At 42.8% G+C, this 26,385-nt stretch overlaps 1 protein-coding gene across 4 annotated transcripts in view; it reads left to right on the top strand.

Annotated features, from left to right (window-relative positions):
- Positions 1-26,385, top strand: part of LOC121913694 (triple functional domain protein) — a 72,121-nt gene that overhangs the window by 33,619 nt on the left and 12,117 nt on the right. For 2 of the 4 annotated variants that reach the window (XM_042436449.1, XM_042436448.1), the window contains exons 5-41: positions 1,027-1,219; positions 3,874-3,978; positions 4,150-4,346; positions 4,667-4,916; positions 5,684-5,806; positions 6,357-6,548; positions 8,428-8,559; positions 9,152-9,382; positions 10,124-10,246; positions 11,627-11,818; positions 12,420-12,589; positions 14,120-14,294; positions 14,757-14,952; positions 15,870-16,036; positions 16,230-16,349; positions 16,526-16,717; positions 16,814-16,963; positions 17,055-17,169; positions 18,021-18,136; positions 18,268-18,390; positions 18,478-18,672; positions 18,796-18,911; positions 19,764-19,830; positions 19,970-20,079; positions 20,208-20,277; positions 20,483-20,572; positions 20,662-20,754; positions 20,846-20,957; positions 21,134-21,324; positions 21,701-21,802; positions 22,989-23,018; positions 24,110-24,252; positions 24,437-24,536; positions 24,731-24,974; positions 25,206-25,313; positions 25,737-25,930; positions 26,012-26,182. In XM_042436449.1, coding sequence (XP_042292383.1) covers positions 1,027-1,219; positions 3,874-3,978; positions 4,150-4,346; positions 4,667-4,916; positions 5,684-5,806; positions 6,357-6,548; positions 8,428-8,559; positions 9,152-9,382; positions 10,124-10,246; positions 11,627-11,818; positions 12,420-12,589; positions 14,120-14,294; positions 14,757-14,952; positions 15,870-16,036; positions 16,230-16,349; positions 16,526-16,717; positions 16,814-16,963; positions 17,055-17,169; positions 18,021-18,136; positions 18,268-18,390; positions 18,478-18,672; positions 18,796-18,911; positions 19,764-19,830; positions 19,970-20,079; positions 20,208-20,277; positions 20,483-20,572; positions 20,662-20,754; positions 20,846-20,957; positions 21,134-21,324; positions 21,701-21,802; positions 22,989-23,018; positions 24,110-24,252; positions 24,437-24,536; positions 24,731-24,974; positions 25,206-25,313; positions 25,737-25,930; positions 26,012-26,182 — 5,398 coding nt within the window. The remainder of the gene's footprint in view (positions 1-1,026; positions 1,220-3,873; positions 3,979-4,149; positions 4,347-4,666; positions 4,917-5,683; positions 5,807-6,356; positions 6,549-8,427; positions 8,560-9,151; positions 9,383-10,123; positions 10,247-11,626; positions 11,819-12,419; positions 12,590-14,119; positions 14,295-14,756; positions 14,953-15,869; positions 16,037-16,229; positions 16,350-16,525; positions 16,718-16,813; positions 16,964-17,054; positions 17,170-18,020; positions 18,137-18,267; positions 18,391-18,477; positions 18,673-18,795; positions 18,912-19,763; positions 19,831-19,969; positions 20,080-20,207; positions 20,278-20,482; positions 20,573-20,661; positions 20,755-20,845; positions 20,958-21,133; positions 21,325-21,700; positions 21,803-22,988; positions 23,019-24,109; positions 24,253-24,436; positions 24,537-24,730; positions 24,975-25,205; positions 25,314-25,736; positions 25,931-26,011; positions 26,183-26,385) is intronic. The other 2 variants (XM_042436451.1, XM_042436450.1) reach the window with 1 other exon arrangement.

Below are 26,385 nucleotides of genomic sequence, written 5' to 3'. Positions count from 1 at the left end.
TTTTTTTTGACTTTTTTCTGTCCTTTAGGCCTTCATATTCACACTGCCATCGTGTCATGTTTTGCATACCTTCAAAATATCTCTGTGTGGTTTTTGGTGACCAAAGGTGTTCTATTTTAGGAAAGGCAACATCTGCACACTGGCTATCTACTGACAGGATGTTAAAGAGAGAGAGAGGGAGAGAGGTTTGGGTAGAGGAATATTGAAATAATATCTGTCACGGCAGTTAATAATGAAAAGAGGTACAGAGGGACGTTTAGTAAAGGCATAAAATGATTGGAAATAAAAAAAAAAAAAGAAGCATCCAGGATTGCTGAATAAAATAAGTAGTTTTTGGTGGGAACTTAAAATGATGCCAAACAGAAATAGTTGAACTCCTCAGTTCATGAGGACAAGTAATAATGTTTGTAAGATCTTACGTAATTATGGCAGATTTTAGTTTCAGATGTGTTGCTGTAGTTTGTCAGTGCGTGCGTGCATGTGTGAGATTATGTGATAATAATGTCGGCCAGAACAGAACAGCGCACCACAGGGAGATGATACAGTTTGTGTGTGTGTGTGTGTGTGTGTGTGTGTGTGTGTGTGTGTGTGTGTGTGTGTATGTGTGTGTTTGTGGTGTGTGTGTGTGTGTGGTGTGTGTGTGTGGGAGTGCGTGCGTACGTGGGTGGCTGGGTGGGTGGGATATGTGTTTGCTGCGTAGGCTTCTCACAGTATAGAAAATGCGTCATCTCACTGTTTGTTTTTACTCTCTCTTCTTTTCTTTTTTTTCCTTCCCTTCTCTTTTCCCTTTTCCATCTCAATCTCCCTCTTCTCTCTGTTCTCTTTTCCTCTCCATCCCTCTCATCCTTTCCCACGCCTGTCATCTGTCTCCTCTCTCTCTGGATTATGCTCTCTCCAATCTCTCACTGCCCCTCCCTCCTTCCCTCTTTCCCTCCCTCACATCCTCCTCCCCTCCTCTCCCTCCCTCCCTCCCTCCCTCTCTTCTCTTTAATTCCTCCCACTCCCGCCGACCTCCCTCCATCCCAGCGAGGAGGTGTGTAAACATGGCTTCACTGTCATCGTTGATATGCGCGGCTCCAAGTGGGACAGCATCAAGCCTCTGCTGAAGATCCTGCAGGAGTCTTTCCCATCCTGTATCCACGTCGCTCTCATCATCAAACCAGACAACTTCTGGCAGAAGCAGAGGACCAACTTCGGCAGCTCCAAGTTCGAGTTCGAGGTAAGATAAGGAGAACCTCCTCCTCCTTTTTTATCAAAACAGATTCTCTAGTGTGCACTTTGATGTAATGGATTATTTTAATGCCATCTCTGCTCTCTGGCTGCCTAATTTCACCTGAAAAGTTGCAAACATGGTTTTAACCTGTTAAACTGTTTATATATAATGCCAGAGTATGTTTTGTTTAAGATTTTCAGAATGTTTATTCATGTATCACGGGAGCATGTAATAGATTAAAAAAAATGTATTTTAGGTTTGAACCAGAAGATAATTATGGGAAGTGTTGCAGTCAGAATGTCACAGTTTCTGTTATTTTGTAAGAATATTCAGCTCATTAAAGGAGAGACTAGGCTATAATACATTTTAACATGCTGTAATGAATTTTAATAGCAGCCAGATGCATAAAAAGGAAAATCCAATTTTATATTTGTAAAAGTAGTAAAACAGTCATCCATATTTCCCCTTAATTTGCTGTCAGCTGAGGTGTGATAATGACGGCCTTAGGCCCCGCTGAGCCGCTCACTGTCGGCACATTTCATTATTTTCCTCTCCCCGCCGCTCTGGATGCGCACATCACCAGCCAGTTGTCTTCCTGAGGAAAAGTTTCATCACATTCCACCCAAAACCAGCGCGCAGCGGATCACAAGGACGAGTGTGTTTGTTATGCCATCAGTCAAGCGTTAGAGCGCATTTTCACAGCTAATTTAATGATATATTCACAGGAACAGACTTTGTTTTTATGTTCTGAGCATTTCATAGTTATAAATAGATACCAAAAATTTTGCTCTACAACGCTGCATGGGTTAACCAGTGCAGATTTTTTATTTTTTTTTTGCTTTTGATGTTGGCATCAGTAGAGATGTCTTCCTCTGATATGAAACCCGTTAAGTAAATGCCCTCTACTGAGGACTACATGACAACATCCCGCCCTCCTGTTTGATTTGTCATTGAAGAACCTTCCTTACTATGTAATGATCAGCCTCTTGCTCATAACACTGAAACACGGCTTTGGAAAATCCTCATCGCTCATACTATAAAATGGGTGGAGTGTCTTGTGTTTTTATTTGCTGGGATTGCTGTACGCTATGTTTCTGATACTGCGAGTGGACTTTTTTTTTTCCCCCTTCGGCCTCACGCTCTGGCGGCGTTGCACTGGTTTGGAAATTGCTCTGATTGCTCACATGCCCACACACACATAGGCCCACTGTTGTCCGATGACACCGTATTGATTATTTGATAGGAAGAATAGCCAGATGCCAAAGGGCAGGCTACAATTACCCACCAGCTGCCCTGCCATGCCACACAGCCATTGATCGGGATCCCATGTCTATACTGTCCTGCCTTCATGTGTCACTACCTGACCTGATACTGTTCTGTATTTATAAAGGTACTACGCAGAGGAAGTTTTCATCCTGCGTTGTTCAAGTAAATTTGATACAGGACTGTTGCTAGGACTACAGCTGCTTTGAATGCGTGTGTGCAAAATTTTCCATGCCTAAATAAACTGGTCCGCTGCATCCACACCACAAATCAGCTCCCAGCACATATTGAGTGTTACTGAAGCAAGTGTGTGTGTGTGTGTGTGTGTGTGAAAAGGATTTTCTCCTGGCTTGGTAAAATGAAACCCAGAGGTAGGACATGTTGAGGCTCTCAGTCCTCTCTCTCCTCTCCTCTCCTCTCCTCTCCTCATTTCAAATTGAGTCGAAAAGAAAAGAAGCGGAGGACTGAAGCGCAGGGAACAGACTGCAACCTTTCTGATTGTTGGTAAATTGTGCGTTTCTGTGGGAGAAAAGGGATAGCCCGCAGCCCTGACCGATTCTCTCTCACACCATTCAACAAGTACAAATCAATTAACTGGAACAACAATAGCGAACATGGCCACTGTGCCTTTTTTTTTTTTAACCCAAGGACAACAGTGTGTTTCTGCATTGTTTGGCCTACACAAAGCTTATCTTGCTTATCGTTCTGTCTCCATCCATCTCTGGCCATGTGTGCGGGGGTGTTGTGCGGAGGAGGCTTAGCAAAAACACAGAGGCACGGAAACCGAAGAGAGAGACTTTTCCTCACTGTATCTCTGAAATTGATATTGTAATATGCAGTTGTTGTTGTGCGGAGAGGATTTGAATTTCACTTAACTCATAAGTGAAGGATGACCAGAGGTGGTCGAAGAGAAACACTACCAAGGTGTTTTAATCGTGGGTTTGAAAGTCGTAAGCTTGTGTGTGCTTTAACGTGTGTTTTTGGTGACTCTTTCGAAAATGTTTTTAGAGTAACGTGAAGCTGCAGTGTGCTGGAGTGACAGGACGAAGAGGATAAAATGTGCTTAAGTCATGTCATTGACGCATTAAGTGATTAATTACGTGGTTTCTGTGCTTTCTGCAGAGATTTGTCCACTAAACGTCACATCTCTGCAACTCTGCCGTCATTAAAAACTACCATGTTGCTAGTTTTTGGGGGACTATGGGTTGATCATGTGCGCTCTAAATAATAACATTTTCAACAGGAATTGAAGGCAACACAGAAACACAGTGGGAGGATGGGAGAGATTAGAAGCATTTTGCACTCAATTGACTGAATCTAAGTTAAATCCGCCCTAACCCCGCTTCGATCCCTTTCCCTCTCTTTAATAATTTCTGCCTCCACCTCTGCTCCTCTAGACCACCATGGTGTCACTAGAGGGCCTGACGAAGGTCGTGGACCCCTCCCAGCTCACGGCGGACTTTGACGGCAGCCTGGACTACAACCATGAAGAGTGGATAGAGGTGAGATCAACCTTTCCATCCTGTCACTCAAACCCGTCTGCACGATTTGTAAATCCAACTTGAAATACCTCAAATCCCCCGGTGACATTCAAATCAAAGTAGATGAATTTACGAAAGAAAGTACTTTAGATAAGGACTCACTAAGATGTTTTTCTGTGTTTTTGTGTCCAGGTGCGTGTGGCGTTCGAGGAGTTCTCCGGTCACGCCACACAGATGCTGGCTCGACTAGAGGAGATGCAGGAAACTGTGTCGAGAAAAGATTTTCCCCAAGACCTGGAAGGAGCTAGGAGAATGATAGAAGAACACGCCACGTTGAAGAAGAAAGTCATAAAAGCCCCGATAGAGGAGCTGGACACTGAGGGACAGAGGTAAGGATTACATTGTGATTGCATCACCATCTTCCTCTTTCCCATGTACAAGACAAAATTAAAAACAACAACAAAAAAAAGTCAGTTCTGTTTATTTCATGCTGGCAACTGTTTCAGTTCTTTTTTTTTGGTTGCTTGGAGTTTTTTGTGATTTAGTAACTGAAGGTTGTTTACTGACGATCTGTGTGAGTCAAGTCAAACATTGCTTATGTAACACATTCAAGAAAATGCATAACCTCGCTCTTGAAACCAATCAAAGCTCTGTCCAAACACGAGTATCGCAACCTTGACATTAAACCACTTATTAAATCCACCTCTAGGTTGCTCCAGCGAATCCAGAGCAGCGAGTCCTTCTCCAACCGTAACGGCAGCAGCGGCGGCAGCGGTGGCAGCAGCAGTAGCAGCGGCGGGGTCTGCAACGCCGACACCCAGGGCCTGGTGCCGCGGATCACCCAGCTTCTGGACAAGCTGCACTCCACCCGACAGCACCTCCACCAGGCCTGGCACGTCCGCAAGCTCCAGCTGGATCAGTGTTTCCAGCTCCGCCTCTTCGAACAGGACGCAGAGAAGGTCGGTGGATGGTGGGAGTCGAGGTGTCAGTCAGTGTGAGCGGTGATGCATGGTAATCTATAACCACGGCTGATGATCACTGTAGGGCAGACAACTGCCAATATAAACAAAAAGTTAATTACACCCACAGCGAAGCATTGATCTGCGCTTCGGATGCAGAGCTCATGAATTCATGTGCTTTTTATTTTGGCCTTTTAAACTTTTTCGCAGAAATAAAATAGGAGGTAAAAACTGAATGTCTCCACTGTATCTCAGGACAAGAGGCAGGAAGATGGAGGGTAGTTTATGCAGGTACGCTGCCATCTACTCTGGCTGCTGCCCAGACAGCTCAGGTGATGACAGCTGCAGCACAGAATATAAAGAGACAGGGAGAGAAACGGGCAAAATCCAGAGATCCATGTTTGAGTGAGTAGAATAAAATAGCAGGCTGCAGCAACAGAGAGAGCTGCAGTCTTGGATACACTGCAGTAGTAGGAGCTTGTTGCTAGGACACCATAGGCCATGAGTTGTTCTCTAGGAGAGCCTGAGAGGATACTCTTAATAGAGGCAGTCCATTTCTCTGTATTCTGGCCTGGAACGATGACAAGTATGTGCACACTGCAGCAGTACACAAACACACAGTTAAGTGCTAGCTGTTTGTTTCTACCTGTGTTTGCAATGATATGTGAAAGTTAATGGTGCACCTGTACTTTGAGTGTACATGTTTTCATTTGGCTGTCTAACATGTGTGTGTGTGTGTGTCTGTTCTGTCTTTCCTCATGCCTCAGATGTTTGACTGGATCATGCACAACAAGGGTTTGTTCCTGGCAGGCTACACAGAGATTGGCAACAACCACCCCCACGCCATAGAGCTGCAAACCCAGCACAACCACTTCGCTATGAACTGCATGGTAAGACACACGCACACGCGCAAAGAGACACACAGATTCATAGCAGGAGGTAATGCTTTTCCGCCCACTTGGACTATCAAGTCCGTGCCCTACGCTGTATAATCATATAGTTATTGCACTTAGCGTCAACCTCTAGTACTGTGTTTGAGTGTTTGTTTGCTGCTGCCTGCACTTGTGTGCGCTCGCACATTTTAGCGTGTTAGCAGCAACACAACCAGGTATTAAGTAATCCTATTCTTCTTCCACAGTCGGCCTTACGTAACCATTATGAAACTGTTGAGACGAGGAATCAATTTAGCCGCTAGAGTTTCTGTCCGTGGATGAGAAACGATGGCGACAGCCCAATAGCCCTCGCCTCCCTCTCTCCTCTTCTTTCACTTGCAGCGCTCGATTTCCTCGTTCCTCAACCCTATTGCCTTGTCTGATTTTTTTGTCTTTCTTAAAATCACCTGTTTTTGAATTCATTCTCTTCATTTAATCTACATGCAACCCCTTCCCTGCCACTGTTCACCCATCTTCTCTCCCCTCCTCTCTCTGCCCCACCGTGCAGAATGTATACGTGAATATCAACCGCATCATGTCAGTGGGCAACCGGCTGCTGGAGTCTGGTCACTACGCCTCCCAGCAGATCAAGCAGATCTCAGGCCAGCTGGAGCAGGAGTGGAAGGCTTTCGCTGCAGCACTGGACGAACGCAGCACGCTGCTGGAGATGTCAGCCAGCTTCCACCAGAAATGTGACCAGGTAAGTCAGACACACAAGGTTTTCAGCTTTGAGAAGTGTGAATACATGTGACTTGACATTGTAGATGTTTATGGACTGTCTGTTCACATCTTGTTCTAGTTGTTATAGTTCAGTTATAGCTGGCTTTATACAACAAACAAAATCAGGTACAGGGCTGCAGAAACAAACTTTCCCTAGTTTAATTTTTAGACACTTTTTTTTAATCATGTTTACCTTAAGAACAGTGGGATATGTGAACTGCATGTTTTCCACTATTGTCTGTGTATGACTAAAGAAAACTCTACTGTTTATTTTTCTACTCTAAAATATCTATCTTGTGCTCTAGTTTTCGTAGCCTAATTAAACAAAAGTCACTTAGCTCATATATTGGTTTGACATTTTGAGGACACACTTATTAGCTTTTTGTTGCAGAGAGTGAACGGTACAGTACAGTAAATATTAAGCTACAGCCAGCAGCTGGTTAGCTTAGATTAGAATAAAGACAAGAAACAGAGGGAAACCAGTAGCTTGGCTCTGTTCAAAGACAATGAAAGCCATCCAACAGCAACTCTAAAGGTCACTAATTAACACACACATACGCAAAAAAGTGTAAAAACGACAAGTTGTGGTTTTGTGGTGACGACAGAACTCAAGGCAGTAGCTGCATCCAGCCAAGAGAACTATCTGTAAAACCACAACTTGTCATTTTAACACAGTTTCTTTGTACAAATGAAAAAAAACAAGTTATAACGCGTTAATAAGTGAGCTTTAGAGGTGCTGGTAGGCAGATTTTGTAACCTTCTGACTGAGCCAGGGTAGCTGATTCTGCCTGCCTCCAAGTCTTCATGCTAAGCTAAGCCAACTGCCTGCTGGCTGCAGCCTCATATTTGCCATACAAACATGAGAGAGGTATTGATGTTATTGATCTTCTCATATAACTCTCGGCAAGAAAGCAAATAAGAGGATTTCCCCAAGTCAGGTTCAGTGGGTGCAGGATGCAGTAAAACTCAAATTGATGTAGCTCTGGAACCAGCTGAGGCGTTGACCTTCGCTATACTAATGGGTACACCTGGACACACATCCATACACTTTCTGGGTTGTAAAATACCCATTTGGCTTCATTAAATCTATAAAGCCTGCCATATGCGTTGCATTAACATATATTTACATAAGTATATGCAGAATGTAAGTAAAGCATTGTTATCTGCTGTTATTTCTGTCTGTGCTCATTAGTTGGGCCACTATGGAATGATTCATGGCCTGAAAAAGCACACAGGCAGAATCCCAACTGGGGAACACGGGTGGTACAACTTTTCCGACCTGGAATATTGCCGTCATCAGACCAGCCTTTCATGTTTGTGAGCTGAAATAGAAACCACTTTTTTTTTTTCCAGAGGTTTCACCCCAACCTCTTCTCCTCTATACATACAGAGAAGCTCTTTTTAAGTCTTTGTGCTACTCGTGTATCTTATTCTAATCATCATGGGAGAGATGTTTAAAAGGTAATAATGAGATGAAGATCACTTCACGACTTTATGATATTTCTTTGAGCCAGCGTCTCTGCTTGTTTTCCTCCCACAGGGGGGTAGAGAAAGTTCTAGGAAGTCACCACAGGCCAATGAACAACACATTCAGCCATGGATAATTCTTCTGAAAAAGTCTTAAGAGAGCTCATAACCATACACAAAGAAATTTCAGCATGTTTAAGCCCAGTAACGGCAAAGAAAATGCTCCTCGGGCGATTTCTTGTACGCTCTGGTATGTCTGACTAACATGTGACTCGCGGGAAGAGCACAAGGATGTATACACCATCACCGTCTCATGCCACGTCTCTTGTGAAGTGCTTTACATCTGAGTAACAGTCGGTGTTAAATAAAAGCGTGCGTTTCTCCCCCTGCAGTACATGAGTAACGTGGACTCGTGGTGCAAGGCGTGCGGCGAGGTAGATCTGCCCTCCGAGCTCCAAGACCTTGAAGACGCCATCCACCATCACCAAGGCCTGTACGAACACATCACCGCTGCCTACTCTGAGGTAACATCACACTAAATACTCATGTATAGTAGATGTGCAAAAACATGGGCCACTGTGGTTAAATTTGCAGCCATATCTTGTTATTTAAACACTTCTAAGAACCACAATCAGGTTTACTGTTTTATTAGAACATAATTCACATACAATAACTGTAGTAACTTTTCTCTGTTTGGGGGAAATAAACTTTTATAATGAATGTGACTCTTATAATCATTGAAAAATATGCCTCTCATATTGTTTTGGGTAGAATAAAATCAATAAGCATTAAGTCAGCTTTTCTCAGCCAACACAACTTTTAATTTAATTTAAAAGAAATAACAGTTATTACACTAACAGTAATAAAGGAGTTGCTGTTGTACTGTGCAAGAAATAAATTCTCATTGTGTTTTTTACCAATCCTTCCTTTGTGGCACTTAATGTTAATCTTTTACTTTTTTTTTTCTGATTTTCTGGATATAACATCAAAAGTTTTCCCAGCCAGTTGTCCACACTGTTTGCTTGTTGTTGGTATTTGGATGATGTTTATATTTGCAGATTACATATTCCTGCCAGCGTACTTTTCATCCCCTTAATACCTTTCACCCCTATGCAGGTAAGCCAGGACGGCAAAGCCTTGTTGGACAAGCTGCAGCGACCTTTAACCCCAGGCAGCGCTGATTCACTGACAGCATCAGCGAACTACTCCAAGGCAGTGCACCACGTCCTGGATATAATCCACGAGGTGCTGCATCACCAGAGACAGCTAGAAAACATCTGGCAGCACCGTAAAGTTCGGCTGCACCAACGTCTGCAGCTCTGCGTCTTTCAACAGGATGTCCAGCAGGTACACACACGTACACATTTTATATGCATGTGCCGCTGTTTATTATGCAACGCGTATTTTTTTTCAAACACGTTGTAATTCCAGGACCAAACTTTAATTGCCAGGTTTTCTCAGTATAACATGAGAGGGTTAGACAGTAATTTGAAAATAGCAGGGTAGCCTACTGGTTAGAAGGATTCTACTCTTAATAGAGGGTTTGATCACAGCAACAGCCACGTTTTCTATCAAAATGTCCTTGAGGACGTTGCTGGAACCTTGCACGCTCACTCCGCACATGTTTCTGTGGAAAGGAACATTGGATAAATTCCTAAAATGTAAATGTGTTAGTCAGGATAAAAGCCTGAAACACGAGTACGGTATAATGTACAGGCCAAAATCTAATGGTACAATATGATAATGTGGTTACATACTGTCCAAAAATCACGGGCATTCCTGAGTGTGTAGACATGGCAACTGTCGCTATGGCAACTGAACTGGGTCATATGTCCATGCAGATGCTGTTCATCCATTAATGCCGTCTGTGAAGGACATAGTGCAAGGAGAGGAGTGTGAAAAGAAAGGCTCAGTGCGACGCCTCGTACAATACTGATCATTATTTCTGTCATGCCTCTTCTCTTACACGCTCTTTTCATCATCATCATCAATACTCGCGGCTCATCTACCACCTTAGAGCGCCCCCTTGTGCTCACCGAATGCCAAATGTCTGTCTCACTCTGTGGACATGTGGTCTTGTCTGCACAGGTGCTGGACTGGATAGAAAACCACGGCGAGGCCTTCCTCAGCAAACACACAGGTGTTGGAAAGTCCCTCCACCGAGCCCGAGCCCTCCAGAAACGGCACGAAGACTTTGAGGAAGTGGCACAGGTAGCTCACTTCCATTTCTCCAAATCTAACGCTCTACCAGGGTCAAACCAATATATCAGTTTTTTTTTCTTACCACAACTACAACAAAGCAAATGTACAATCTGCAAAGATATTGTTTATGTCATCATATTAATTCAAAGGCAATTTTAAACCAAGACTATGTAACTTTTGAAAGAAACATAACACATTCTTTTTCTTACAAATAAAAAGCTGAATTCATTAGCAACAAAACACACTATTTTTCAATTTAACACACTCGGGTTTGGATGCTACAGCCAGATAGATTTTGCATTAATGTGTCAGTTCACCGACTGTATGACTCTTCTCCATTTGTGCTACTGTTACACTATGTTTTAGCTTTCAGCATTATCCTATAATTGTCACTTGTGGACACAGTAACTGCTGTCCAGCAAAAGTTACATCATCTCACTTTAATACTTAGTGCAGCCATTTTCCCCTAAATGTAAATGCCAGCCAGCTAACCTTCTGGGTTTTTAGTTTTAGTCTCATATTATGGTCTAAATGCTCTATTAGTTGTAATTCTTTGCAAATTTGCGGGATGTATTTGGCCTAAAAGCAGAGGTGGCATACAATGAAGTACATTTTCTCAGGTACTGTGCTTAAGTACAAATTGTATGCCATATTTCTCCCTCATGCTATGTAATATTTCTACTTCACTTAAATTCAGATGAAAGTATTGTACTTTTTACTACACTACATTTGTTTGACAGCTTTAATTACTTCACATATTAAGATTTTACATATATTAGCTTTAAAAATATGATGCACCATTATCCATTAAACTACAAAATAGTGAAAATTAGATTGATCTCAACAAACTTCAACAGCAAAATTCTATTTACACATTCATGCATTTGTAATAATAATCCAATAATATCGTCTATAATACTGTAACTCTCAGAGAGGGTAAATTCTTAATACTAATGTGACATTTTCAGTTCAGTTTTACTAATGGAGTATTTTTATATTGCGGTATAGCTGCTTTTACTTAAATAAAGAATCTGAATGTTTCTTGCATCACTAAAAACTGCTGAAATTAGAATACTTACCCAGAATGTTAGCTCTGATCAGCTTTATCCAGAAAATATTAATATCGACCTTCTGATATCCCACCTTAGTGTGAGTGTAATTTGTTTCTGTAGCATCTTTCGCTTCGTCTTTATCTCACCTGCTTCTCTCTGCCTGTTTCTATTTCCTCTCACTAGTTATCGCCGTGCAGCTCTACTATCTCTTACTGTATCTGTGCACACGTCTTCTGCATATCCTGTTTTTAATTTTCTCCCTGCCCGTATATCTCTATCTGTTCCTGTTCAAAATATGTTGCGCTCGCCTTACATTGTGTTCCTGGGTTTGGTGTAGAATACGTACACCAATGCAGACAAGCTGCTGGAGGCGGCGGAGCAGCTGGCCCAGACGGGAGAGTGCGACCCAGAGGAGATCTACCAGGCCGCCCACCAGCTCGAAGACAGAATCCAAGACTTTGTTCGCCGCGTGGAGCAGCGCAAAGTCCTGCTGGACATGTCTGTCGCCTTCCACACGCACGTCAAAGAGGTAGGCTGGGAGGATGACGTAATGCTGAAGTGGATGGTGGGCTGCGTGTTTGTGTGGATGAGAGCTTTTACAGTGTTCTGTGAGCAAGAGGAAAATAATTAACAGATGAGATGGAATATGTGCATATTCTTGAACTTTTAGCAAATTAGTCACAGAGAGATGGACATCATGTGTACTGAGGACATTTCTCTGGTCTACACATTTGAAAAAGGATCATTTAGGGTTAAGGTGTTTGGATTTTGTGTAGTTATTGTTAATTTTAATATTTGGCTCTCAGTGCAACCATTCAATTTGGGTGAAGGGTTCAGAATTGATGGCAGTCAGTGGCTCTTCTCCTTTGTGTGAGATCTACGGCAAATTTGTGTTACTGCATGTGTGTGTATTGTGAGGCCAGAGTGAGATTTCTTATAAGTCAACACAAATACTCTGTATCATAAATACAGTACCAAAAATATATATAAGAATAGTTTGAGAACACTACCGTAATTCAGTTGAGTGCAGCTGCAGAAAATAAAAAAAATTTCTTCACAAAAAAAACACAATATCGTACCACTTAATGTTTAAATCTGACAGCCGTCCTCTCTCCTCTCCTCCTCTGTAGTTGTGGACATGGCTGGAGGAGCTCCAGAAAGAGCTGCTGGACGACGTGTATGCCGAGTCAGTGGAGGCCGTCCAGGATCTGATCAAACGCTTTGGCCAGCAGCAGCAGACCACACTGCAGGTCACCGTCAACGTCATCAAGGAGGGAGAGGACCTCATCCAGCAGCTCAGGTAGAGATCAATATACCTGAGTAATACTGAAACTAGAGCAAGGCATGAAAAGGAAACATGCTCATATGATACCTCCAGCTGTTCTGTAAAAGACAGATGAAGAGTGACTCAATGCCACGTCCACTTATTTTAAACTTTTAATGAAGCTCTCATTGTAATTCATTACCTATACGGTGTATATATAGACACAACCACGTCCACTACAGACACATTCTCCTTTTATGTATAAGTGTGAACCAAAAATCTCAAGCTGAAACTAAAATGAGTACATTTGGAAAAAGGAATCAAAACCAAAAATAGTAAACCTTGTCTGAAAGTGATCTGAAACCAAACTAAATGTCAGTTCTAGTCTGAATTTGAGTGCAGTCTTATGCATAAAAATCAGTTGAACCTGGTGGGGGAGGGAGATGGTGTAAAACCTACAGACTGACACCAACTTCCTTTTTATTATTTTAAGAAAGAAAGCAGCAGCAATGATATACAACAAAATAGTACACAACAACGATGCAGTAACTCTCCTAGCCAATTAGTTACAGTAAAAATGTTGAAGTCTACTTACATAATTGTCCTCTTCTAGTCTTTCTCTTATTAGAGGTTTGGTGGGGTTATTCCAGGCATGGACAGCTTGCGAATTATGTCTGTCCGGACTAGAATACAGTAACAAGATGCATGAAAACCAAATAGATGAAGATGAGAGGATGGAAGGAGGTGTTAGAGAGGTGGATGCAGTTGACCCTCATTCTCCAGCTCTATTTTTATACCGAGGATGTTCCTCTTCTTTCTCTCTTTTCATCCACCCCCTTTTTTCTCTCTTTCTCTGTTTTTTTTCTCTCTTTCTTTCTCTTCATTCTTCTCTCCCTGGTGTATTGGCTCCACAGTGTATTCTTACATAATTCTGCTTTTATAAGCACATGTCTAATTGTGTGGCAGTCTCCCCCGAGAGGCAACTGTAACTCTGTACACCTTTTGCTAGTGTTTGTGTGAGAGACCGCACTGGATGTGTGCACACGTGCGTTCACGAATGTACATTTGAGTGTGGGAGTGCATCTGTCACGCTGATTAATCAACCTGAAGCCAATCACAATCCGTCTGACCTCCAGTGTCTTTGCTTACTCATATCTTGCCTCCTGTAAGCTCACTAGTGTCTCTGTGTTCATGCATCATGCATGTGTGCATCTGTCAGACTGATGAATCAGAATCAGTACGACCAGGTTAACTTCCTCACTCACTTTTAACTCTTGATGCTCTGTGGTCCACGTAAGTACTTCACTTAAAAAACTAAGAAACACCAAAGGAAATAAAAAAGATCTTTTCACAGTTTAAATTAAATTAAGAATTAGCACTCCTTTTTCAGGCTTCTGGTTTGATATATTATAGCTGAATAAGCCACTGCAGGCTGTGCTATGCAGCAGTTTTTAGAGCAGCTAAATCCGCTTGGCATCATGCCGGTCAGTGTCTTTATAGCTGTTTTTTAAAGTGCACAGCACTGCCTCTCATGGCTTATTGCTTAATTGTGTGTTTCCTTGCCAGGGATTCGGCCATCTCCAGCAACAAGACGCCCCACAACAGCTCCATCAACCACATTGAGAGCGTCCTGCAGCAGCTGGACGAGGCCCAGGCCCAGATGGAGGAGCTCTTCCAGGAGAGGAAGATCAAACTGGAGCTCTTCCTCCAGCTCCGCATCTTCGAGAGGGACGCCATTGACGTGAGTCTGCTCGGGAGGACGGGGAGTGTGTGTGTGTGTGTGTGTGTGTGTGTGTGTGTGTGTGTGTGTGTGTGTGTGTGTGTGTGTGTGTGTGTGTGTGTGTGTGTGTGTGTGTGTGTGTGTGTGTTGTATGTGCTGTAGGAGTGTTTGTTAAAGTGAAACTTTTTGAAGTGTTTTGAAATACAGCACCAATTATCTTCCCTGAGCTAGCTGGTAGCAAATAATAAATGTCTGCAAGGTCATAAAGCCACAAGAAAATATAAAGTCTTCCGCTCAGAGTCACTTGTGCTTGTGCACTACTGCTGCATCCGCAACTTCTGACAATCACACCATGAATTTTTCTCCCCAAAAAAGCTTAACTTATCAGTGATACCACAACACACATTATTTAAAAAACAGATTGTATGTCTTTCTGTCAGTAGTTAAAAAATGAAAAAATTGAATCATGTCGTCCTACCTCAGATCATCTCTGACCTGGAGTCGTGGAACGAGGAGCTGACAGGTCAGATGAATGATTTTGACACGGAGGACCTGACGCTGGCCGAGCAGAGGCTGCAGCACCACGCTGACAAGGCCCTGACCATGAACAACCTCACCTTCGATGTCATCCATCAGGGGCAGGAGCTGCTGCAGTACGTCAACGAAGTCCAGGCCTCCGGTGAGTACACTCCCCAAACTCTATATGCAGTCAGTTACAGGATACAGTGGAAACATGCCATCCAGAGTGTCCACAAGTCTTAAAAAGAAGAAATAAATGTATGTTAAATGTGTGAAAATTTAGATCTGCAAATAGTATTAACAATCACTTGTGTTCATGTACTTACACTATCCATTTATGCTTTCTGTGATTAGCTTTCTAGCTTCCTGTCCTTGTTTTTTACATTTTTAAAAGTTTCCAGGCATCAAAATGTCTTAAAGTCTTCACTTTTCTGAAATACTTCAGCATTAATCATCTGCCCTTCTGTGATACTGCTTTTATGAGCTCTTACATCTCAAATGCTGTGAAGTACGAGTGAAGAGATGTTTGACTGTCACCTGGCTGCCACATCAGACACCACTCATCATCCAGCTGAGGGTTAAATCAGGACTGAAGCCGATGTTCACTGTTGCCACACAGCGTTTCTGTGTTGGCAACATTAGTTTAATATTGATACCGTGTAGGTGTTGCAGGTCAGATTCGGTCAGCGTTTGTGATGAGAGGCACCCACTCACTAACCATAATAACTCACCTGTGATCTCACATGCTAATAGGTGTTCTCTAAAACCGCACAAGGAATGGTTACATCACATCACGTGTATTGGAGCATACTGGTTACATTATTCATAGAGCAGTCTTTAAAAGTGGTAAATAAGCGTGATAAAATGCATACAAATTAAGATCTTCAGGGTGTTAATGAAAGTATTTGAAGTTAATGGGCAAGTTGTGGCAAGCAGGCACATGATCACTGTACAATCACGCTACCATCATGATTCATAACACTTAATGGGGGTTTGACAGAACTCCAGCTGGTAAAGATAAGGTCTACAGTAGAGCTAATACATCCAGAGCTAATGTGATGTATGTCCTCCTTCCAGGTGTTGAGCTGCTGTGTGACCGGGACGTCGACATGGCCACGCGGGTTCAGGACCTGCTGGAGTTCCTCCATGAGAAGCAGCAAGAGCTCGACGTGGCAGCTGAGCAGCACCGCAGGCACCTGGAGCAGTGCGTCCAGCTGAGACACCTGCAGGCCGAAGTCAAACAGGTAGGACACACAGTCGCATACCTTTTAATTGTGATGGTTGGCGCCATCTTCAGGCCAAGAAATCACAACTACACCATGATATCTGTGACTCCTTTGAAGTTAAAAAGGTTAAAATAAATTATATATGATTTAGGTTGTAAAACCTTGGATTTGCAACAGTTGGTGACAGCTTTCCTTTGTTCTGTTTTTACAGGTTCTGGGTTGGATTCGTAATGGCGAGTCAATGCTAAATGCTGGTCTAATCACAGCCAGCTCCCTGCAGGAAGCTGAACAACTGCAGAGAGAACATGAACAGTTTCAACACGCCATTGAGGTTAGACCATGTTTGTTTATTGTATCAGTTTCTGTCCATTATGGTTTCTTATTACAAGAACACGTTATCAGATGTATCTTTCTATCTCCAGGCACTAAGCAAGCCTGAACTGTGATGTCATGCCATTAACTGCTCATACATTTTGTTAATTCTCTGCCTCTACTTCCTCTCTGCAGAAAACCCACCAGAGTGCCCTGCAGGTTCAGCAGAAGGCGGAGGCTCTGCTCCAGGCCAACCACTATGACATGGACCTGATCAGAGACTGTGCCGAGAGCGTAGCGTCCCACTGGCAGCAGCTAATGCTGAAGATGGAGGATAGACTCAAGCTGGTCAACGCCTCTGTGGCCTTCTATAAGACTTCTGAACAGGTGGGAGACACTGCGGAGGTTACCTTTACATTACATGTTTCACAAAAAATTTGAGTCTTTTCCCAGACGGTAGACTAAGTGTTTTTCTCCCTGCAGGTCTGCAGTGTGTTAGAAAGCCTGGAGCAGGAGTATAAGAGAGAGGAGGACTGGTGCGGAGGAGCTGACAAACTGGGACCCAACTGTGAAACGGACCACGTCATGCCCATGATCAGCAAACACCTGGAGCAGAAGGAGGCCTTCCTCAAGGTAACACACAGAACAACATCAGAACTGACCCCAAATATTCTCTTAAGTTACATCTCTGATGTCAGCATTTGTGTATGTATCTTTTAATCAGGCATGCACTCTGGCCCGAAGAAACGCAGACGTCTTCCTCAAGTACATGCACAGGAACAGCGTCAACATGCCCGGGATGCTGAGCCACGTCAAAGCACCGGAGCAGCAGGTTAAAAGTGAGTATCAGAAAGTACACTGAACATTATCGAAAGCAGTGATTCCCCAACAGAGGTGCTTGTACCCCAAGGGGTACTTCTGCAGTTGTCGGGGGGGAGGTGGAGAGATTGTGGAGTAGCTCAACTGCAAAAATAGAAATTACAATTTGACTTAAAAAAAAAAAAAAAAGAACTGAGTATTGAATCAACTGTGACACCTGAATACTGTGTGTTGTGCTTCAGAGCAGAGTACTTCAAAACTAGTTAGAAGGAAAGCAGAGAGGTCTAAATAATTTGCTAAAAGTAATGGATAAATGGTTCAAACAGTTAGCTTAAAGTAATGGATAGCCTAAATGGTTGGAATAGTTAGCTAAAAATTGTCTAATGGATAAATGGTTCAAATAGTTACATCAAGTTAAAAATCAGTTCAAATGAACACATTTGAAAAATGACAGGTGGTGTTGAAGAGGGAGTACTTGAGTTCTTCTGACAGGGCTGTGGAGGTACGTCTGACGAAATAGGTTGCAAACTGCTGATCAGGAGACATATACCGTAAAACCAATACATATGAATGGTACTAAAGAGAGTTCAAGCAAGGTACTTGTTCAGAAAATCAAAAAGAAATAAATGACTGAACATTAGCACCCTATGTAATGGCTGAATGAGATAGCAACGCACAATAAATGAGCAAAAACATGTTTAAGGAAATTGCAGACTTCAAAAACTGAAAGTTACAGTTATGAGAGAACTTCCACTCTGTCCAGAGGCAGAGAAGTACTTAAACAAATCTGGGTTCTTGTTATGTATTGCCAGTATGTAGTACTGATTAAGGTGTTTGACTGATGAATCCCTGAATGTTATGTTGTGTCTAGACATCCTCAATGAGCTGCTGCAGAGAGAGAATCGTGTTCTCCACTTCTGGACCATGAGGAAACGGCGACTGGACCAGTGTCAGCAGTATGTGGTGTTTGAACGCAGCGCCAAACAGGTAAAAGACACACATATAAGCACACAGTTCATTTCGGGTCAAAACAGGCATCACACAGTCATATGCTGCTCTCTGTTGTCACGTAATCTGACAATAACTGTATCCTGTTGGGTGTGTTTGTGTGTTTTCAGGCTCTGGAGTGGATTCATGACACCGGGGAGTTTTACCTGTCCACACACACCTCTACTGGCTCGAGTATCCATCACACACAGGAGCTGTTGAAGGAGCATGAGGACTTCCACATCACAGCCAAGGTTGGCATCTCGCACACGCACATTCTCACTCACTCGAGTATGTCAATGTGTGCGTCCATGTGACACTGTCTTTTCCCTCTTCCTCAGCAAACCAAGGAGCGTGTGAAGCTGCTGATCCAGCTGGCTGACGGCTTCTGTGATAAAGGCCACAGTCATGCTGGGGAGATCAAAAAATGGGTGACAGCTGTGGACAAACGCTACCGGGACTTTTCCCTGCGAATGGACAAGTACCGCTGCAGCCTGGAGAAAGCATTGGGCATCTCCTCCGACTCTAACAGAGCAGTAAGTGTTCGTGCGGATGAGGATGCACCAAAATAGGAGATTACAGGTGTAGAAAATCAATCATATTTTCATTAGTTTGTTTGTTTTTTATTAATTGTTTAACTCTTCCTCTCTGTCTGTCAGAGTAAAGATCTGCAGTTGGACATCATTCCAGCCACAGCTCCAGGCTCAGAGGTCAAGCTGAGGGATGCTGCCCATGAACTCAACGAGGAGAAACGCAAATCAGCGCGCAGAAAGGAGTACGTCGCTTCCTCCTGTTGTGCCACCCAGACGGCATTTGTACTGGAGACAATTGTTCAGAACAGATTAACAGATAAAGAACAGCTTTATTCGAACATTTGAAGACTTGCTAGTTTAGAATAATTTAACAGATAATGAAAAGCATTTAACCTGTCTCGCTCCACTTCTTAACAACATGTGCAATGCCTACAAACTAAAGAAATAGCTGCAAGTCAGCGTTTTCATGGCATTTTCCTCCTGCTGGATTTTTTTTTTTATCACTGCAAAGCATGTGTAATTAAATTATTGGCTCAGTGCCCAAAATTTAAACATAGATGCAGCAGAGCAGCCTAGTGGCTACTGAGATGGTTGATTATACGAAGGTCACTGGTTTAATCACTGCACCAGTCAGTGTCTTCTGTCAACAGCAATGTCAACACTGAATCCCTTTTTGTCCAATTGTTATAAGTGGTTCGGAATAAGGGGTGAGATAAATGTAAATGCGCATACGTAATGGGTTTTGCGTGATTTAAGTTTCCTGCTCAGCCTCTGCTTTGCTGTGCCAGCACAAGAACTGCAGACACAACAGTCAGGCTCCACCAGAAAACAAATGAATCTACATGTATTACACAGGAAAAGGAGACTGCGTCATTTTATATGAGCAGCACAAATCATGAGCATTATTTCAGTCATTCATGGCTGGTTTATGACCATGTTTTATGGCCCGTAACTCTTTCATTATTCATTAGTGTAAATGGATGAAGCAGACAGGCTGAAAGGGAGCTATTGGCATGGTGATTTATCATTCGTTGGATGAGGACAGTATGACAATTGCTATTTTTGTGTGTGTGTGTGTCTTTGTGTGTGTCTAGGTTCATCATGGCTGAGCTGATTCAGACAGAAAAAGCCTACGTGCGAGACCTACGGGAGTGCATGGATGTAAGTTCAGCATCACAACGCACCGCTGTCGACCTGTTTCACGCCAGAGTTGTGCAACAGCTTGTAAATTTGTATCAGAACCCTGTTGAATGATATTGTTGGCTTTGTCTCTTCATCTCGTCTTCTCCTGCACATGCAGACGTACCTGTGGGAGATGACGAGTGGAGTGGAGGAGATTCCTCCAGGAATCATCAATAAGGAACACATCATCTTCGGAAACATGCAGGACCTTTATGAATTCCACCATAAGTAAGCACAAGCAATACCATTTTACTGAAACACACACGTCTTTAGCATTATGGGTAATCACAGAGAGACTGAAGTTTTAAGGTAGACTTGCAAGCATGTTAAAACAAATCTTTTTCCTGCTTCGTCAGTATCTTCCTCAAAGAGCTGGAGAAATATGAGCAGCTACCAGAGGATGTTGGGCATTGTTTTGTCACATGGGTATGTATCATTTGTTCACCAGCATTTGTATCTTGCGTAAAACAGAAAGTTAGATACATATTTTAAAATAAATATTTGGCATGTTGAGCTTGTGGCTAGTAGGTTTTAAAACCTGCTTAATCTCTTCATCACTGTCAGTTTTCATCATCATCCACATTACAATCATAACCATTAAAGACTGTCATGTGTTTTTCTCTTCTCCTAGGCTGATAAGTTCCAGATGTACGTGAACTACTGTAAGAACAAACCCGACTCCACTCAGCTCATCCTGGAGCATGCTGGGAACTACTTTGATGTTAGTAACGTTTTTGACTGTTAAAATGAAATCGGATCGTCTTTTGCTTCCAATCACAACACTGTACTTCTCTCTGTCGGTGTTAACAGGAAATTCAACAGAGGCATCGACTGGCCAACTCAATCTCTTCCTACCTGATCAAGCCTGTGCAGAGAATCACTAAGTATCAGCTCCTGCTAAAGGTAAACCACCGTACACGAATCTCACTGCTGTGGTGGCCGTTTCCATGGTTTCTTGTCTTCATGGTTTCTGTGGGTGTTTGTACCTTTTCAGGAGCTGCTGACATGCTGCGAAGAAGGTAAAGGGGAGATCAAGGACGGCCTGGAGGTGATGCTCAGTGTTCCCAAGAAAGCCAACGATGCCATGCACCTTTCTATGCTGGAAGGTGATTAACACTCACACACATATTAGTCATTGTGAAATCTTATTTATGTTTCTGTGATCTTTTACTGCAAACGATATTTTTGAGCTTACCATTCTATCAATTTACAACTCCCCCCGGATCAGACAACAAGGAGATTTTTAAGAACTGGGGTGCTAATATTCCCCTCCTTCCCCCAGGTTTTGATGAAAACATTGAGTCACAGGGCGAGCTGATCCTCCAGGAGTCCTTCCAGGTGTGGGATCCAAAGACTCTGATCCGTAAGGGTCGAGAGCGTCACCTCTTCCTCTTCGAGATGTCTCTTGTCTTCAGCAAGGAGGTCAAGGACTCAAACGGCAGGAGCAAATACATCTACAAGAGCAAACTCTTTGTAAGTCGATCTTGGTGGAAATTTCTTTCGTGTCTATGTTTGGAGGTTTTGATCAGATGTTCGTCTTTGCTTGACTAACTGAATTAAGATTAAAGATCCAATCAGGTTTTTATTGGCAGATGACACAATTAGCTTTTTTAATATTTCTCAGTGTCTCTTATCTTTAACTGCAGTGCTGATATCCTCTACTGGTTATAGTTGTTACCATGTTTTACAAAATACAAGTAAATCTAATTACCCTACTTGAATCAACACTTGAGACAGTCTCAAGTCTCTACTGTTTCAACACGTCAAACCGTATTTGGAGTGTGACATTGTTGACTTTTAATGACATTACTAAAGGCTTTCTCATGTCATTTCTATATTCTCTCCCCAGACATCAGAGTTAGGGGTGACAGAGCATGTTGAGGGAGACGCCTGTAAGTTTGCTCTTTGGGTGGGACGCACCCCAACTTCAGACAACAAGATTGTGCTCAAGGTAAAACTCTCTTCCTCTCTATTCCTTCTATAAATACCCTTTATGGTTTGACCGATATGAGTTTTCAAAGGCCAGCACAAACATGAAAAACATGACTATTTATATAATAAAACATTACAAGTAGTTAATGTTTGCCCTAAAATGTTATTCTCATAGCCCCAAAAACTCGTCTAACTCAGTAAATACTTAAACTTTCATATTGGTGTGGAGGATGTCACTAACAAACCAATATCTGATTTTGTTTTAAAAGGCCAGTACTGGGCCAGTGTGTCGGAAAATCTCTATATCGGGCTAACCCAGTTTTCTCTCGCCTCTCTTACCTTTCTTTTCATATTCAAGTCTTTCCTGTTACTCTCTGATGTCTTGTTTGATTGCATGAGCAGCTTCAAGGTGGCCGAGAAGCTTTCTGTAGTCACAGTTTCCTCTTTAGTCTTGTTGCTTTCTCTTTTCTCCTTCTGTCTTCTGTCAGTCTCTCTTCTGCCAGCCTCTGTCCTCGGGTTAGGTCCTGCTTTGTTCTATCTGTTAACAAACACAGGCACATCTGTATATCTGGGGCTGTGTTTTCTGTGGATGTTTGTATCTCTAATTCTCTCTGTGGGCTGACATGCTTCCACCAACGCTGCTGACACTGATTCAACTCCTGAACGCCCACAATCCCCCATACTGGCTGTGTGCCACTTTAATCAAAGAGATGAGTAGCCATCTTTCTCTACCAGAAAAATCTGCTTTTTAATGATTTAACCGCCATTATAGGACTAAGACAATGCATAAATTTTAGTTTTCATTGTAAATTTTTCAAACCCCCATTTTTAAACATCCTCACGGATTAAAATTTGTGTCAGTCGTTGGAACAGCATGAAGCCAAAATCCTAACACATTTAATTCTGAGCATTACAACTCTATCCATACATGTCGACTACTAAACTAACCGCTGAGAAGCAGTCATGTGGTATGTGCATTGTAAATAAAGTGTGTCTCATTACTAACTACACATGCTCACACGCACACACACAGACACCATCCATTACAGTCTGCTACACATGTAATTGGGCTACACTGTCAAGGTACATTATCAGTGTTGTACGTTTTTATCATGTCAAACCATTTTGTCAGCATAAAAAAATGTCCTGTTAATCTTCTAAAACCAAACCAGTGAAATTCTCTATTTTATATTTTAAATTCAAAGCTAAGTCAGGGATCCAAACATGGAGCGATGGTGAGTACAGAATATCCCACAACACAGCCCTCAGCCACTTCTCACAAGTCTGAAACTCTTAGCACTTCTTATCCTCGTTCTTCTTGAACAATAGCTTTACAATACTGTGGGTGGGTAAAAGCAATACATGTGATCCATAGCAGAAACACACTTTATCCCATTGCTATAGCCGGGGGGGCTGAAAGCCTGAGAATATTCAAGGACAGTGATTCCCAACCACTTGTACTTGTAACTTCTGCAGTTATATAAGTTACAATTATCGATGACATTTTCAGTTATTAGTAGACAGATTAAAGACATTTATCCACAAATTAGAGGCTACTTCGACACCTGAACACCACATGTTGCAATTAAGGGTGCATGAGAACTAGTTGGTAAGCAGGCAGAGAGGTCTAAATAGTTAGCTAAAAGAAGACTGTTGAAATAGCTAGCTAAAAGACATTGATAATGGAAAATCGATGATAAACTAATTGAAGTGGATAGATAAAAGTAATGGATTGCCTTAACTGATGGAATAGTTCGCTAAAAGTAGTATAATTGATAAATTGCTGACATGGCTAAGTAAAGGGAGCCCAATGGATAATCAGTTGAAATAGTTAGCTAAAAGTAATTTATAAATAGTTGAAACATCCAGTTTCTGCCATTTCCAAGTGGTAGTAGTCCAAATGCAAACTTGACTCAATTGACCGAGACACTGACAGTTCAATTGTATGAAAACATTATTGTAGCACTATCCAGTTTTATCAACAAATACATTAAATTACATCCAGTTGACCACCACATTTGAAACATGACAGGTGGTGTCAAAGAGGGGTTACTTGAGTTAATCTGACAGGGCTGTGCAGGTACGTCTGACAAACAAGGTTGGGATCACTGTTCCAGGGGTCCACAGCTGGAGGGGGCTTATATAAAGTAACATTTATCTGAAAAATTCCCTCACCAGTAAATTTACATTTGATAAGAGATGACAAGAGGCAAATTCAGACTTGTGTGAAACACACAGAGTGAAACAAGAATTCCAAAGAAATTCGATTTCCAGACAACTCTAACCTTTGACCTCTTGCACCTCCTTCATCATTGACCAATAACAGGCGTCCAGCATTGAGAACAAGCAGGACTGGATCAAGCACATCAGGGAGGTGATCCAGGAGCGCACCATTCACCTGAGAGGGGCTCTCAAAGAGCCCATTCATATTCCCAAACCAACCACAGCAAAGCACCACAAGGGCCGAAGGTAAACTTGTGACAAATCCAACTTGGGATTTATTAAGGAAACTAGTAACAGCACATTTGCACATTACATTAGTTTTAACACATTTATAATATACATCTTACAGTTTATCTTCACGTTACGTACTTATGTTATCTCATGAAAAAACAATAAAAAACACACATTTTGTTGATTGTGTGTGTGTTAGGGATGGAGAGGACCTGGACAGTCAGGGTGAAGGCAGCAGCCAACCAGACACCATCTCTCTGGCTTCCCGCACCTCACAGAACACACTGGACAGCGACAAGGTGAGACGCACGCACGCACGCACACACACACACACACACACACACACACGACCCAGTGGTGTAGTTCATAACTGCAGATTTTCTGCAGTCAGAGGAAAAGTTCAGTGTGTCTCACATCTGGCATTACTGTGCATCACTCCATCTTGAACCTGATAAAGTACATGGAAACCAACATCCTTCCTTCTCTCTCTCAGCTCTCTGGTGGCTGTGAGCTCACTGTGGTGATCCACGACTTCATGGCCAGCAACAGCAACGAGCTGACAGTGCGGCGCGGCCAGACGGTGGAGGTTCTGGAGCGTTGCCACGACAAGCCAGACTGGTGCCTGGTCAGGACCACAGACCGCTCCCCCGCCCAGGAGGGTCTGGTGCCCTGCTCCGTGCTCTGCATCGCCCACTCCCGGTCCTCCATGGAGATGGAAGGCATCTTCAACCACAAAGGTACAGTTTATGAAGTGAAAGGTGAATTTTGACAGGGTGTGCTTTGTATTTAGAGACTTCATGCACCGGGGCTGAAAATGCTTATTTAGATGATTAATCAATTATTTAGCTCGTTGTACATTTAAAGTAAAATAAGTTGTTAAAAAGCAAATCTTTACAGGACATAACATGCACAGTAATCAACCATGCTGTGAAATCTTTTTAACCATAACATTCGTCTCTGTTTTACAGACACTCTGTCAGTTTGCAGCAATGACTCCATCATGCCAGGGTCGTCCGCAACGCTTCAGCCAGGTCACGGTATTGGCTCTCACACCTCACCAGGGCCAAAACGACCAGGTATGATCTACTTTGTCATGCTCTCTGTTGTGTCTGCTCTAAAATCCCATAAAAATTCTCTCAACCACATCAACTCGAAATACCTTACATAATTACAACGAGAAACAACAGATCAGGTCAACAAATTAGTCACTTTTGTAATTTTACATGCATAGTTTTCCACATAAGTTAATCCTACTTAAGTAATACTGAAGTTAGGTGAAACTACCCCTTGAGTAGTGTGTTCTAGTACTCTTTATAATTCAAAAAGATCCCATTAAGCCTGCAAGTACTGGCAGAACTGTACTCTGAAGTCTGTATGAAAAAGGCTCAACTGTCAAATGCCATGCAAATAAAAGGCAGGTTAAAGTAAACTGTTATTCTACGGTGTGGTTTTAAAATTTAATCTGTACAGCATTAAAGTGATTTTGGTGTATTTTCTAGGTAACACCCTGCGGAAGTGGCTCACCAGCCCTGTACGCCGGCTCAGCAGCGGCAAGGCAGACGGCCACGTGAAGAAACTGGCTCACAAGCACAAGAAGAGCCGTGATGTGAGGAAGAGCGGGGAGATGACGATGGGATCCCAGAAAGACTCAGACGACAGTGCTGCCACTCCTCAGGATGAGACCGTAGAGGAGGTGGATACATGATACTTTTGTAGTACACAATACAGCTCTGTAAAGAATTACGACTGAACCTGAACTTCATGTGCGTTGCAGAGGGTTCGTAACGAGGGCCTGTCAAGCGGCACGTTGTCCAAGTCCAGTTCTTCAGGCATGCAGAGCTGCGGGGAGGAGGAGGGCGAGGAGGGCGCCGACTCTGTACCTCTGCCTCCGCCTATGGCCATCCAGCAGCACAGCCTGCTGCAGCCAGACTCACAGGATGATAAGGTGAGGGGATGGAGGGCATCACAGCAGGGAAAAAAGGAAGCGATCAGAGAAAAGGCATGGAGGTGAACAAACAGGCAAAGATGATGAACAGGAGAAGCAGAGGAGATGCTGGAAGGAGAGGTTATCATTTGGGGCAGGGACACAAAAACTGTACACAACTACACTATAAATCAGAATCAATTTTGCTTTAAACTTAATGATTT

Source organism: Thunnus maccoyii, chromosome 15 (assembly GCF_910596095.1).
Source record: "Thunnus maccoyii chromosome 15, fThuMac1.1, whole genome shotgun sequence".
In the NCBI taxonomy this organism is placed as follows: Eukaryota; Metazoa; Chordata; class Actinopteri; order Scombriformes; family Scombridae; genus Thunnus; species Thunnus maccoyii.
Note: the sequence above shows the minus strand (reverse complement) of the source record. Positions and strands in the feature narration are given on the sequence as shown.